Source organism: Bombyx mori, chromosome 8 (genome assembly GCF_030269925.1).
Source record: "Bombyx mori chromosome 8, ASM3026992v2".
In the NCBI taxonomy this organism is placed as follows: Eukaryota; Metazoa; Arthropoda; class Insecta; order Lepidoptera; family Bombycidae; genus Bombyx; species Bombyx mori.
Window position 1 is genome coordinate 10,564,517 of NC_085114.1, and position 16,099 is coordinate 10,580,615.

A 16,099-nucleotide genomic window follows, 5' to 3' on the forward strand; every position below is an offset into this window, starting at 1 on the left:
TGGGTGGCCCATTTACGTTGTAGATGTCTATGGGTTCCAGTAACCACTTAACGTCAGGTGGGCTGTGTGCTCGTCCATCCAGCTAAGCAATAAAAAAAAAGCACTGGAAGTCGTTCGTGAACACATGCAGTAGAGCAATAGGGCACTTGCCTACAGGATTTAAACCCTGGTATAGTCGTTTGATTCGAGCAGGCGTCTTATGTTGCCATTGTTCTGTTTCTGGTGTGTGTGTGTGTGTGTAATAGTGTGTGCGTGTGCGTGCGTGTGTGTGCGTGGGCGTGCGGGTGTGTGCGTGCGTGGGTGTGTGCGTGCGTGTGTGTGTGTGCGCGCGTGTGTGTGTGCGTGTGTGTGTGTGTGTGCGTGTGTTTGCGGGTGTGTGCGTGTGTGTGTTTTCCCCCACCTATTCGCTGGTAGCCTAAGAGGCAATTCCAGCTACGCCCGGACTGGTAGGTGAGCTCACGGGCTCAACCTGAGAGAATTTGCTAACACTAACTTTAGAAAAAGCAGTGCTTCGCAGAATCTACCACCGGATCGGAATCGCGACTCACTGAGTCGATCCGACGAGAAACTCAGTAGGTATTATACAAATTTACTCAATTTCTTACAGTGAATCATTATTCACTACAGTTTATAGAATATAATGAGATAACCTTTTGACTCAGAAAGCCGATATCCAAATTAGGGGGCCCTCAAGGTTCAAATTAGAAATCGAGTAGGGACACTCGTTATCGGATACGCTCTTGGGAATTATAAGCTAACGATGTATTTTGGGGTTCTGTTTTATCATTGGAAAGGTCAATCGGAATTAACTATTATTGAAACGTCAGGTATGCAATTTTATGTAATACACATGAGGCCAAAGATTTACAAGACAAACAAGATTCGGTTTCGATTGGAGTGTTGCTGCCATCGCTAAGTCAAGGTTTCCTCAATTATTATGCTCATCGAAAATATAAAAAAAATGGGCAAAATAGGAATACCTAAGACATTCCTTCTACAACTTGATTCATTTAATATAAAAGCGTTCATGTTAATACCAAATAGATAAAGCTCGGTTGAAACCAGATTTGCACTAGCGAAAATTTCAAGAAATCCTGCATACCAAACTTTCCGTTAAACAGGCATTGTCACTAGCTCTATAGATGATATCTCTTTGCCTCAGAAAGCACGAAAAATAACATCGCCCACGTACTGATGACCTACGAACAACTACGGCCTTCGCTGTAATCAGCGCGTCATCAACGTCGTCTACAGCATCTCCTGCAGATTAACGCGAGCCATTAACAGTCAGTCAGCAGTCGTGAGGCAGCAAGTCAGTGTGAAAATCGTACTCGACTCACTGTACTTTCTATTCTTGCAGTACATGCATCGTACCATCGTCGCACAACGATAAATCATAGCACTGACTCATCTTTCAAGTTCAGTATCAATCCATCGCAAACCTCGAGTGTTTGTTACATGCTAATCTCAACACGGATTCCGCTAATTTACCAGTAAAACGATTTCAGAGGGGAGCGGTGATTTTTTTCCCTACCTAATCACTGGTGGTACCCTAAGGGGTTATCCCAGTTACTCTCGCACTGACTGTGACATAGCCACATCTGTTATTTGATAACATTAATTCGACCAAAACCTAAATCGCTTTATGTTATAACCTTGTTTTATTTTATACAAATTCAAAACAATAAAATACGGAATGTCTACCGAAGTTTGGTGTGATATTTTCAGAAAAATGAAAACCAATTTTGCCCATAAAATCTCATGGATTAATTTTTGATATAAAATTTCTTGTTCAAAATTGGCATATTATGTGAAACTACCACGCCCACGATACTGTCTCTTGTTATCAAATCTACGACCTTGGATAGTATTACTAGGGCGCTGCAGCATCTAGGTCACCGTGTAAAGTAAAATGTTTTGTGTGATGTACATACTATTGGCAATGAGGGTTACAACGCTATTGCACAAGCGCGTCTACCGGCGCGATAGCAAGTATCGATCGCAGTAGAGACCCCGCTGCTTGCGTGCACTAAAGCTGTTTCGGCTTGGTGGAACTCTGTTGCGCGAACCTAAGATTTTTCTTGCCGAAAGCAAAAGCGCGCACCCCACGCGCATGCCTAAAATCAGGGGTGCAGGGAGGGTAGTCGACCAGGGGCGAGAGCTCGACCCGGGGCCCTCACATTACGTAACACAATACGCACAGGACGGCGCACAAACAATGTGATTTTATTTTTTCCTAAATTTTTCTACTGTTTTTTAATTAATTATACATTTTTAGAATTAGCATCGTAGTTTACGTTAGATGTCGCGCGACTTTTTCTTTGCGGTTTTAATTGTATGTATGTTAAAGACAAAAGAGGTTGAAGAAACGTTGAAAATTTAAAATTCCACATTGCAAGATAAGATCAAGATTGGATCATTGAATATTCAAAAGGCCTGATATTAAAATAAATGAAAAAAAATCTAAAGCCAAATTAATCGATCGATAAAAGCGTATTCTTACGAGAAATTATAAATGTATGAAGCGACGCCCGGACGAGACGAAGGAACGGAATAAAAATTACATTGAAATTTTCAATTCCCTTTCACCTAAAATATATCAATATGAAATAATTTAATTGAGATTATAACTGAAAGAATCCGGCAAGATGACTATGGGTAAGTTTATTTTTCACATTGATGTTTCTAAAGTAGTTTTAATTGCGAAGGCTATTCATGTTTATTTTATCATATTTAAAATTTCAACGTGCCTAATTCAAAGGTAAGATTTATCCTAAATGATTATCTAAATATACCATATACCTATATGCTATACCTGCTTAAAAATTACGAAGGTGATCATATACCTCATAAATGATCATGGCCGTACCCTGTGACCTCTAGCACAGCGTACAACCATGTCTCTGGTTAATCGCAAGTATATTATAAATAAATACCAGTATAATAATAGTAATAATAGTAAACATTCGGATAATAGTTCAAAAAGTAGTCCGAGAAAACTCATTAAAAATAAATTGTGCAGCCTATAAAGAAAATATGAAATATGTAAACTTTTTCAAAGGGCCATTTAACACAGTACTTACTTACTAATTAACTATCAGGTCAACTAGCCCGACAATTGCATTTCGTCTCGTCCTATTTAAATTTTCCAATTTAACTACTCATATGCTTAAATTAGTGACGTAATTTAACGCCTCTATCAGGGCTCAGTGTCAGTATGTGGCGACACAAGCACGCTGCACTAACGTACGCACAGCCAGTAAATAAATTGCGCCCACAAACGCGAAAAATCATACTTATCGGGAAACAAAATTATAATGGTTTCTAAAATCAGTTATATGTATCATTAAAATTTTTTGACACCAAAAACTAAAACGCAAAATAGTTAATCAGTACCGAACTTTACAATGGAAAACAGTGATTCTTTCGCTATATTAGACATTAATCTCAGTGATAAGGATAAGGACGAACTGAAAAAAAATGATGGAAATAAAAAATCGCCAATCACAACTGTCATAAAAATTCGTAAGTTTCTACTTAATGTTTTAGGTTCGCTTATATAACATAATAATTATGATATGTAATAGCTTAGTTTTAGCAAATATATTATAAGATTGTCTTGTCATTTTTAAATAGTAGTAAAATGGCGAATCTTCTTGTAATTTATTATAAGGTTAAGTTATGAAATACGAATAATAAAATCGGAACTTGTAAGGTACAATAACATAGCTTAGAAGTATTAACATCTATTTATATATAATAAAGTAAATAGTAAGTATTTCGTATCACATACCGTTCAGAGTAATCACAAATCCAGCAAAGAAAATATTTTTCACACAGACATTAAAATATCTACAAGGTCTAATTATCCTCATTGTCTTCAGCGTGGGAAATGTTCACTTGCACTCGATTGAAACTTCGCTTCTTTTCTCATACCAACATACAAAACAATATGACATACATTACGAGCGAGTCACTCACGTATTGCTCAACTTTATCGATTGTTTATTTAAATGTTTTTATTATATATAAATTATTTTTAACAAAGACATCAAACGCTCTAGAATAAGTTTTGAAGTCAGCCTGGTCTACTCTTATTGAGCAATGCGACCGTGACGGTATTCAAATCCCGAATGCAGATTTATGACGTATTTAAGTTGTTCACGAATGACTTTAATATTCAAGAAATAACGTGGCTTAATAAAAATTACAATAAAATTTATAAATTCGCCCAGTTATTGAACGATAGGGTATTCTAAGCCAGCACGTGTAGGTTATTTATGCCTAGTTATGCCGCCAAGCAGTAATGTGTTCCGGTTTGAAGGGTGTGATAGCCGTTATACAACATAGTGGACCTGAAATCTTGAAGTATTTGAAGAAATTCACGTTGTGATATTTATGGGCGCCAGTAACTGCTTAATAGCAAGTGGTCTATTAGTTCGTTCCACCACTGCTGTAGAAAAATACTATACTTAAAATATCTTGTGATAAAAATTTGAAGAAGAAGTAATAATGAATAAAGGAACTAAAAAAATTTCGAATTAAAGTATGTGTTTATTTATAATATAAAGCTTGCTTGACTATATCCAGGCATGGTGCTCAAGTCGAGCTCACGCGGACTTGCCGTAAACCACTTTAAGACATGGAGATCGCCCGCTCATTTGCATTGGACGAACACCTATACTCAACTGAGATGCATAGTGTTTTGCGTCATAGAATGACAGAAAATCTGTCCCAGCTGAATATATAATTGCATGTATTTACTGTAGAGCAGTGATGAGCACGTTCATAGCTTTCGCTATATTATGTCCTCATTAGAAGAATCACGCGCTGACAATGTCCCTGAGCACGGAGCGTCAAGGGAACCTGTCGCGTTCCACTCCGCCGCTTCCGTTGCAATGCCCTGCTTCCTTTGTCTCGTCTATAATACACATGATGTCCTCAATGAAATTGAACCAAAACATTATGATTTCGTCATTACTGTTATAACTCTTTTAATTTTATTCCGAACTAAGATACCGTAGTTATTGTACGCTCGGAGCGCTATTTCGTAAACGGTATCTAGTGTTGCTAATAGTTAGTTCACATACAGGAAATGCTTACGTTTTAGTCAAGATATGTAGTTTCGCTTGTATCCGTTGTTGTTACTATTACGGTAACTATCGTAAATAACAGTATGTTTTACGAATACGGCATCACACCACAAACGGGACTTACTTCTTCGTGCCTACCCGTTGATAAGGTACATAGTGTAAAACTAATTAAGTATTAATACATTTCAAAGATTAAATTTATTTTCAAACATCCATTTTGAGTACCATATTCTTTTTTGTCTACTGTTTTTTAATTATTAATAACCATTGACAAGTTTGTTTAGTATTAATAACAGAAAAATATAAAAAAAAATTTTTTTTGGTTCAAAAAAAAGAATAAAGAAATTGTAATACATAAAACTAAATCTGAGTTATCAGTGACTAAGGTCGCTTTTCTATCATCGAGCAAGAAATAGTTTAATTAATTACAAAATCAATGTACTCAGAACCAGATGGGCAGAATTAAATAACGAGAAAGGTATTTATTAAGTATTTAGGTTAGTTAGTTTTACATAAGTACTAATTCTTCAATGTACGTCTTTATGAAAACTCAAGCTAATTCATTTATGTTGTATTGGATATATCATATACAGTTATAAAATTTTAATCTCAGCTTTGGTTGTTTCACTAGAACGTGATCGCGGTGAACGCGACTACATTGGATTTGCTACATTGCCTGAACAGGTGCACCGCAAATCAGTGAAGAGAGGTTTCGACTTCACTCTCATGGTTGTCGGAGAATCAGGCCTCGGAAAATCAACATTGATAAACAGTTTATTTTTAGGAGATCTTTACAAAAATCGAAAAATTCCAGATGTTCAAGGTATACAACAAATTACTAATTATTTTAACAAGCAGCTCTTTCATATTATGAAGACTTTTATAATGTTTTTGTTCTGTAGATAGAATAGAAAAAACGACGACAATCGAAAAGAAAACTATGGAAATAGAAGAACGAGGCGTCAAATTACGTCTGACGATTGTTGACACGCCTGGCTTTGGAGACGCGATTAACTGTGAAGACTCGTGGCGCGTTTGTTCAGCATACATTGACGAACAATTCAGGCAGTATTTTACTGATGAAAGTGGTCTGAACAGGCGACATATGCAGGACAACCGAGTTCATTGCTGTCTTTACTTCGTTCCGCCTTGGGCGCATAGGTACGCATCGCTACGTAAACTAATTCTATTCATAGTTTTCTTTGTTGGGAAAGTATCTCATTTGAGACACTGCTAGCGGAACTGCACTCATCAACATGTTCCGCTATCTGGTTGCTTAATTTACATAATTTGACAAACTCATTTAAACATCACGTTTTCTTTTCGAACCTAGCTACGATACGCGGTTGTGTGGTTACTGTAGACCGTGGACAACAGGCATGCCGTTGTCCGTCTTGAAGCATTAAATTAAAATCTCAAATTCATTGATCAAATTCATTGATTCAGTGTCTACCTTATCCATAGAGTAAAGTAGAGTAAGTAATGTAATAGTCGTCGTGGCCTAAAGTATAAGACGTTCGTTGTACTCGTATCAAGCGATGCGATTATACCGGTGTTCCAATCCAACAGACGGGTATATAATTATTTAATGAAATACGTACTTAATTCATGTCGACAATCAAATAAGTCAACACATAATTTACCTAATACTCCGGTATTCTAAGTCCGCACCTGTAAATACCACTGTTCAGCTTATTTTTTGCCAGTAATGCGTTTTGGTTTGAAAAAGGGAAGCAGTTATACAAGATAATTGTGACTTCACCCATAAGTATTTTACTATGCGGGTGCGACATTTCCTTTGCGATGTCTAGAGCTCCGATAACAAATTAGCTCCGATGGCAAATTGGCCTCCGGGCCACCAGTAATCCTTCAATCAAAAAAAAAAAGGTCTATGACTTATTCACTTGTCTACGCGAAATAAAAATATTGAAAGATACAACTACAAGATATATAAGATATACGATCGAACTACAATCGTATTGTAAAACGGATGTCTCATCATTCAAAGCGGAATGCATCTGGGCAGAAATGTGTAGGACCATGGTACCTTTCCATAAAGGTTTATAATACATCCCTCTAGTAAATACCAGCTGGCGTACTCAGTACGCATGTAGGTATAAGAGAATGCTGTTGTCCGGTGAACCCCTTAATTGCCCTTTTACGATATCCACAAGAAGAGATGGCGTGGTACGGCTCTAGGCCAACACCACTCGTTATCGCTGAGTTTCTCGCCGGATCTTCTCAGCGGTCCGGTACCGATCCGGTAGTAGATTCATTCGCGAAGCAGCTGGTCTTGAGTTGTTAGGTCTCCTTCGGAGGCGCTTGGGCAGCTGTTAACAAATCCCACCCCTCCTGGCTGAGCCTTTGCTCGCCCACCTATCCTGGTGAAACTGGAAAGGCCTCCGGGCCACCAGTAATCCTTCAATACTAAAAAAAAAACCACTCGTTCAAAATGAACATCCGGATAGACTATTTCCATTAAAGTCATTTGACCTCGATTGTTTTATTAAGTGTTTATTTTCGTCTACGGGTACTACACACAATTGGTCGCTTAAAAACAGTTTTTGGGTCAACGATGGTTAGTCACGAGTGTAGTTTGATAAAATAAAAAACGTCAAGATCTAATTTTCATTGCAGTTTCAACATGAGAACTATAAAATGGATCAATTTTTCTACTCATATTTTGACCCGACAACCTTTTTGTACTAGTTTGTACCATTGTGCCAGGGCCGCGGCCAATTTAAAAATATAATGAAATTGTAAATTTTAGATTATTGCGTATAAATTTTAAAAATTGTGTTTTGTGTTAATTGTCTAAACCTGTTAGATGTGTTTTTCCTGTCAAAATATATTATAATATATTACATATTAATCAGCTTTGCTATTCATGTTGAGTTTTATCTACTAGTAGTATAATTTGCTTATATATACATATTACCAATTTAGAATTGTACAAAGGCCTAGTAAAAAAGTAAACCAATCACTCTTAATTTACCTATTTATTCTATTTACATTAGAAATAAATTGGAAAAAATACATTACTGTTTACTATAGAAAAAGCTAACTAAAAGAAGCGACATTAACATTTTGAGAGTTATTAATTTAGTATCTCGATGTTTAGTAAAAGAGCATTTAATGTCAAATATGAATGCCATGTAATAAAGTGATCAATGATAGCTGGATGAAACAATTTTATTGAAATGTTGTTTATTTCTTAACACTGAGACGCTGCAATTGTTATTGATTTAATGTTGTAACAATGCACTTGTTGGTATTATTGTCTCTTACGATCAACGAGGTTTACAAACAATGTCTTTGAGATGAAACTAAAACAAATTTAGACATTTGGCCCGAAGTATACAATACATACTCGAGAAGAGTATTATTTTTTGTATTTCAAAAAACGGTCAAACGGCGAAGGCACTGGCAATAAGACTATTAGTTTCTCAATAACAGACAATAAGTTTAATTAATAATAGCAGTATTGGATCCAATTGTATATATTTTTTTATTCTTGTTAATCTAATCGTCGTCCATCGTTGTCGTTGCTTAAAATATTGCTTATTGTCTTTCTCCATTTAGGAGATTTTCTTGCAATTTGTGGTGTACAAGTAACTTGAAGTGAAAATTTGAGACTTATCCATTCCTGCTGTTGTTGCGACCTCTCTTGCCAGTTGTTTACGTACCAGTGATACCTAGAACGACAAACCGGCCGGCAATACACTTTTCACTGTCCTAATTAAAATATCTATCCCGTGATGTCTTCAAGGATTATTATTGTGATATGGCTTGGGATGAATAGAATCAGGTAGACAAGTAGAATCCGTTGTTTGTATGGGCATAGGAATTTATGACTAAACTGGTCAATTTATGACTAATCTGGTCGCAGAGATACCATAAGGTGAATGTCGTCACCCATCTCCAGACGTTGATATTAGTTTGAATTAGATTGTAATAAATGGATGCATAAAGACCGATATAATAACACTCTAAATATTCGTATTCTGCAGCCTACGACAAGTGGATCTCGAAATGATGAAGCGTCTGCATCGCAAAGTGAACATCGTGGTGGTAATCGCAAAAGCGGACTCTCTTACGGCGATCGAAATAAAACGACTCAAGGCACGAATACTTAACGATCTTGAAGAACACCAGATACAAGTTAGTTTTATGACAATTGACATTTGTTAATGTTTATCCAGTTATAAAATTTCTAGGTTGTATAATATGTATTTCATATATTAGACGATATCAATGAACAGAATTTTCCTTTTGTGTTTCCGTAAAAGTGTTTAAAAATGTCAAAGTACGGAGAATCATGGTTTAAATTATATTATACCCTAAAAAAGTGTTATGGCTTGTTACAATTTCAAGCTAGCTATGAGCAGTGGGTATTTTAAATGTAATAGTTATCGGCGACTAGTTGTTATCCCACAATTATTGCAGCTGTTTTATAGCTAAAATATCTTTTTGATCTCAATCTCAAATGCAAACGAATTTGTAAAATTGAACAGCGCGTTAGAAATTTTTCTGCTTTCACCTTCACGTGTGGCTTGCAAGTTGCATATTTCTTCGATTTTATGTACGGATACCAAAAATAGTCCAAAGCTATAGAGCTCTTATTAAATCCGAGTGTGCTAGCCTTTACGGACACACCGAAGTGTGACTCCCTCACTCCCTTATATCGTTTGATCGTTTTCACACAATACAACTATAGAGATTTATATAATCTTAAATAAATACGTTGTATTCCATATTTCTCTAATTTCTAACAGGTATACCAATTCCCGGAATGTGACAGCGACGAAGATGAAGACTTCAAACAACAAGACCGCGAGTTAAAGGAAGCGGCCCCATTTGCTGTGGTCGCTTCTGATATAGTCCTCGAGATGGGAGGCAAAAGAGTGCGGGGTAGACAGTATCCGTGGGGGATTGTTGATGGTATTTATATATTATTATATTTTTTGTAAACAATGTATTATAAAACTAAAATTATGAAAACTGGTCGGTTTTTCCGCCCTTATATACCTATGTACACATCCAGCACATACACACTATCAGTCAAGCAAAATAAAAGCGAAAATATTCAGACAAGCTTAACCACAGTCTTGCTTAAAATAGTTTTATTAAGAATATAGGGAAATGACAATTTGAACAAATACATACCTACGTGTTACTATTTATTTTCAGTGCGGCTATCACTATCATCCGCGTTTCTTTTTAATTGTTTACAAGGGCCTAAAAACGAATATTTTGCCAGAGAGCTGATTGAAGCCTCAATTGCATTGCTAAAATGACTGTACTACCCTTAAAATCGAAATTAATAATTGCTTTGCAGCAAACACCGAACCAGCAGCAGCTCGAACCGAATCGACTGAATCGGTCAACACTTCTGCTCTTAAGGACCTTTTGTGTTATGCCTTTGGTCTTAAATACACCTAGCCAAATGAGTCGTCTATTATCAAAGGTGGCAATCTGTGCATTTGGACAAAAAAATGTTATTGATATGTCAATACAGATTTATTTGAATATAATCGTCTCCTTCAAAGAATTCGGTTCAAAACCTGCATTAAATAAAGGTTAATACTTAACCTGTTATTTATCTAAGATGTCGTTCAGAAGAGTTTTGTGATTGCCAATGGAATACAAAGTCAATAATTCGTTTTTCTGATTTACCAATAATTGTCCAAAAGTGTGTGTCACATTGCCGGCTTTGATAATAGTCGACTCAAATACCGTTTGTGTGAATTTTACTTGAAGTCGTCGTTGCCTAAAGGATAAGACGTCCGGAGCATTCGTGCTGAGCGATGCACCAGTGTTCGAATATCCAGGCAGGTACCAATTTTTCTAATGCAATATGTACTTAACAAATGTTCACAATTGACTTCCACGGTGAAGTTTCCTTCATCGTGTAGTAAAAATCAAACCCGCAAAATTATAATTTGCGTAATTACTGGTGGTAGGACCTCTTCTGAGTCTGCACGGGTAGGTACCACCACCCTGCCTATTTCTGCCGTGAAGCAGTAATGCGTTTCGGTTTAAAGGGTGGGGCAGCCGTACTGAGACTTTAGAACTCTTAACTCACAATGGGTGGCGGCATTTACGTTGTGGATGTCTATGGGCTCCGGTAACCGCTTAACACCAGGTGGGCTGTGAGCTCGTCCACCCATCTATGTAATAAATAAAAAAGAACAACAGTTACACAACAAGTGATCAGTTGAAAATAGCTAAAACATTACCTACCACAAGCGTTGTTTGCGTATTTCTACACATAGAAGATTGATGCATGGCATCGAAGACTATATTAATAATAAAATTAATAACAGCTCTAGCGCTGGGAGTATATGAATTATACGTGCTAATGGCCCTATTTACTATTTAAAATTGTTTGTTTAACAGTTGAAAATCCACGGCATTCAGACTTCACCAAACTTAGAACAATGTTAATTTCTACACACATGCAGGATCTGAAGGACGTGACTCAAGATGTGCACTACGAAAATTTCCGTGCTCAGTGCATTTCTCAAATTTCACAACATGCCATGCGTGAACGGGGGTACGTAATATGCAATAAAAATTCATTGTCATTCAATTTTGACATTGATCAAATTAGATAGTATACCGTGATTCAGATTAAAATCGCACTACCTTGCACAATAATATGGCTCCCACGATATAACTGTATAAGTTGCTACTTATTTTGTATTTACTTGCATATTTTTAGTATTTATTTATATTTAATCGTATATAAGGCTATCTTATATTTTATTTATTTTTTACATGTGTATATACCTAAGTATATATTTTTATGTAAGTTTATTAAGATATAGCACCGTCCATGCTAGCTTGTTTATTCCTCTTCCTGCAAGGTTGCCTGGAAGAGATCGCTTTCAGCGATAAGGCCGCCAATTTATGTCACCGTCTATTATTTGTTTTATATGCTTACATGTGGTGTTAAATAAAGAGTTATATTATTATTATTTAGTAATACTAGCAACTATGGCAGAAATTGCCCCGTTCTTGAAAAAGAAATGCATAAAAGTCGACAATATGATATAGTATCAACAAAATGCTATTATGTTGTCAGGAAACTGAAGAGAGACTCTATGGGTAACAACAACGACGTGGTCATCACCGACACTGATCGACTCTTGCTCCAAAAAGACGAAGAGGTACCTATATCAATTGATATTTTCTACGCCATTAGTTCATGCCATATTTTTTTTTTATATTTTCTATTCATCCTTATAATATAAATTCAATCATTAACTAAGCGCTCATCATGTGAAATGATAGAGGGCAGAAATAAGGAGCACGACCTATGTTTGAAGAAGTGTCCGTCAAAAACGATTAATTGGGTGGCGCCACTGTGCAAGTGATGCCATTTCAAAGACATCAAAATTCGTATAGCATCACTTGCTACGCTTGGGCTATTTTTGTAGGTTTTTAAATTTTAATTTGCTGCTTACAGCTGTGTGCTTAGTGCGAGTTTTTTAACGTTCTCGATAGCGTAAAAGTTGCTTATATTTGTATGGAATGGAATCGTTTGCCTACGTTTGCCGCTAGGGGCGCTGTTCCAACTGCATACAAAATTGGGCTAACTTTTACGCTATCGAGAACGTTAGAAAACTCGCAGTAAGCACACTGGACACTTTTTCAACTTATCTCACATATAAGACAGTCTTTACCTCTACCTTTATAGTATGGAAGTTAGAAGTAAGGAGCACCCTTTCAGAGTATTAAAAAGTGTCCGCTGAAAAGGAGCCAATTAAGGTGGCGCCATAGAAGCAAGTGGAAGGATTTGAAGAACAGCGCTGTATACTATTATAACACTTTTTTTTTTATTTTTTTTTATTGCTTAGATGGGTGGACGAGCTCACAGCCCACCTGGTGTTAAGTGGTTACTGGAGCCCATAGACATCTACAACGTAAATGCGCCACCCACCTTGAGATATAAGTTCTAAGGTCTCAGTATAGTTACAACGGCTACCCCACCCTTCAAACCGAAACGCATTACTGCTTCACGGCAGAAATAGGCAGGGCGGTGGTACCTACCCGTGCGGACTCACAATAGGTCCTACCACCAGTGATTACGCAAATTAAAATTTTGCGGGTTTGATTTTTATTACACGATGTTATTCCTTCACCGTGGAAGTCAATCGTGAACATTTGTTAAGTACGTATTTCATTCGAAAAATTGGTACCCGCCTGCGGGATTCGAACACCGGTGCATCGCAACAACGAATGCACCGGACGTCTTATCCTTTAGGCCACGACGACTTGACCTAAATTTCAATCCAGCACACTTCAGTCTGTTTAAAACTGTTCAATTCATATCATTTCCACTTCCTACACTAGCACTATTTTGGTGAGTCTTGGTCAACACTAACTTGGTGTTTACAGGTGAATACTTTGTCAACTTGTCCTTTATACAAGATGGTGCTCCTTACATTTAACCTTCATACCTTATTTGAAATACATTTTGATTGAAATTGATGATATTGATTTATAACACGATTGCAAATAGTTTGTTTTCAAAAATTCTACTTTATTTTTACAGATACGAAGAATGCAAGATATGTTAACTCAAATGCAACAAAAACTAAAAGCTTCCGATAAAAAACACGACAGTATAATAGATGTATAGCGTTCCAGAGATATTGTGTTATATCTACGACTTTTTAGTAAATTGTAGGTTTTAGTAGTAAATTTATCGTAAAGTTTTAACAATAATTACTAATGAACGAAAAAGAAACCTCTTTAGAAAAAAAATAATGAATTTAGACTTTTGATACAATAGTTTGTTTTTCACTGATGTTGTGTACCTAACCAATAAACTCTATTGTTAAACATATGAATGAAGTTTTATTTCTACCCGTTTGCTTTCTTAAAATAAATAAACAGCTCAGATTGGAGGAAACGAAAGACCAAGTGGGCCATCAGGTTTAGTAGTTATCAGGTACTTACCCTGCAATTTGTCTATACTAATATTATAAAGAGGAATAATTTGTTTGTTTGTTTGTATTGAATACGCTCCGAAACTACTGAACCGATTTAAAAATATCTTTCACTGTTGGAAAGCTACGCTATCCCCGGGTGACATAGGCTATATTTATTATATTTTCAAACAAATTAGGGAGCCTTATTGAAACTCCAATAATGTAACCCAATGTGTAAAAAAATTACCTAAAATTCTTTACATTGCGTGCGCTACTTCCCAAGCGAAGCCGGGGCGGGCCGCTAGTATTTAATAAACATAGAATACAAATTCGGCGTTTAAAATGTAATAGAGCAAGAGCCCGCGACAGCCAGACCTTCGTTATTTTATAAAAGCTGAAAGTTTCTCTGTGTATGTCTCCAACACAGGTAAGAACGACCCGCGATTATAGAGTTTCGATTGTGGTTACTTGGGCAGGTAACAGGCAGTAAAGGTATATAAAATAGTACCTTAAATTCGTTAAAGTATAAAGGTTTTTTTTTTTAATATTTACTCCAGAATATCTTTAGAAATCACGATATCCGTTGCCGGACACTTTTTCCAGTTGTTACCCCCTGCCAGACACCCCTAAACTTTAATAAATTTTAATTATACTTTTGTTATACTATAAAAGCTACATTTTATATATGTTACTTAGGGACTTATAAAAATATGTTACCCCAATAGCCGGACAGTTTTAATGGTTCTTACATCTTGCCAGACACATTGAGAGCCCGCTGTAGGTGCGAGCGCGAGGTAGCGACTGTTCAAGCGGGTGTGAGCGAGATAGAGTGCTTAGTCTATTGTGATCTTTTACTGCACATCAGCTGTCGTTTATAGGATTTATCCGTTCTAAGCAGTGATATCGAGGCGCTACTCGGCATGGGAAGCTCTGTCATTCTGGCGGGCGACCTAAATTGTAAACACATCAGGTGGAACTCACACACCACAACCCCTAATGGCAGGCGGCTCGACGCGTTAGTCGATGATCTCGCCTTCGATATCATCGCTCCGCTAACCCCGACTCACTACCCACTAAATATCGCGCATCGCCCGGATATACTCGACATAGCGTTATTAAAAAACGTAACTCTGCGCTTACACTCGATTGAAGTAGTTTTAGAGTTAGATTCAGACCACCGCCCCGTCATTATGAAGCTCGGTCGCGCTCCCGATTCCGTTCCCGTCACGAGGACTGTGGTGGATTGGCACACGCTGGGCATTAGCCTGGCTGAATCTGATCCACCATCGCTCCCGTTTAGCCCGGACTCTACCCCGTCTCCTCAGAATACCGCTGAAGCCATAGACATCGTAACGTCACACATCACCTCGACATTAGATAGGTCATCGAAGCAAGTTGTGGCGGAGGACTTCCTTCACCGCTTCAAATTGCCCGACGATATTAGGGAACTCCTTAGAGCTAAGAACGCTTCGATCCGCGCCTACGATAGGTATCCTACAGTGGAAAATCGTACTCGAATGCGTGCCCTACAACGCGACGTAAAGTCTCGCATCGCCGAAGTCCGAGATGCCAGATGGTCTGATTTCTTAGAAGGACTCGCGCCCTCTCAAAGGTCTTACTACCGCTTAGCTCCTACTCTCAAATCGGATACGGTAGTAGCTATGCCCCCCCTCGTAGGCCCCTCAGGCCGACTCGACTGAATAAGGCGATATTGATATCGATATAATTTGCAATATCGACGACAATGAGGAAAATTATAAGAACGATTAAATATTTTTCTTTGACATGTAATATTTTGTTTGTACTGCTGAGCTGGCGCTATGACCCCGAAGTGGGTCTTGGCCTCCGACAATAAACTTTGCCATTCATCCCGGCGCTGCGCAACACCTTGCCAGTCCGACACTTGGAGCTCCCGTAAATTTCCTTCCACAGCGTCACACCAGCGGTACTTGGGCCTCCCTACGGGGCGGCGTCCCTCCGGTACACCCGTGTACACCCGTTTCACAGCCCGATCTTGCTCCATACGTACTACATGTCCGAGCCATCCGAGCCTCCGTGCCTTCATCT

General features: G+C 37.6%; 2 protein-coding genes across 3 annotated transcripts in view; one reads left to right on the top strand and one right to left on the bottom strand.

The window, feature by feature from the left end:
- LOC101744869 (carboxypeptidase D) overlaps window positions 1-3,922 on the bottom strand; it is a 25,254-nt gene extending 21,332 nt beyond the window's left edge. The window contains exon 1 of the mRNA XM_062669765.1: window positions 3,794-3,922. The gene's annotated coding sequence lies outside the window, so the exon portion shown is untranslated. The remainder of the gene's footprint in view (window positions 1-3,793) is intronic.
- LOC101745007 (septin-2) lies at window positions 1,974-13,947 on the top strand. 2 transcript variants are annotated; one of them, XM_012695584.4, is made up of 8 exons: window positions 1,974-2,658; window positions 5,725-5,916; window positions 5,996-6,254; window positions 9,104-9,254; window positions 9,869-10,034; window positions 11,493-11,649; window positions 12,181-12,265; window positions 13,654-13,947. In XM_012695584.4, the coding sequence occupies exons 1-8, from the start codon at window positions 2,649-2,651 to the stop codon at window positions 13,738-13,740; spliced, it is 1,107 nt and encodes a 368-aa protein (XP_012551038.2). In that variant the 5' UTR covers window positions 1,974-2,648; the 3' UTR covers window positions 13,741-13,947. The 2 variants fall into 2 exon arrangements, with proteins under 2 accessions (XP_012551038.2, XP_004932192.2); XM_004932135.5 differs by lacking the exon at window positions 1,974-2,658 and adding an exon at window positions 3,190-3,525.
- Window positions 13,948-16,099: the final 2,152 nt, after the last annotated feature.

Excerpts from the sequence above, each read along its gene's own strand:
- LOC101745007 (XM_004932135.5), top strand. The coding sequence starts at position 3,408 with ATGGAAAACAGTGATTCTTTCGCTATATTAGACATTAATCTCAGTGAT. Across the intron at positions 3,526-5,724 it reads CACAACTGTCATAAAAATTC|AACGTGATCGCGGTGAACGC; the intron begins GTAAGTTTCTAC and ends TTGTTTCACTAG. Across the intron at positions 5,917-5,995 it reads AAAAATTCCAGATGTTCAAG|ATAGAATAGAAAAAACGACG; the intron begins GTATACAACAAA and ends TTTGTTCTGTAG.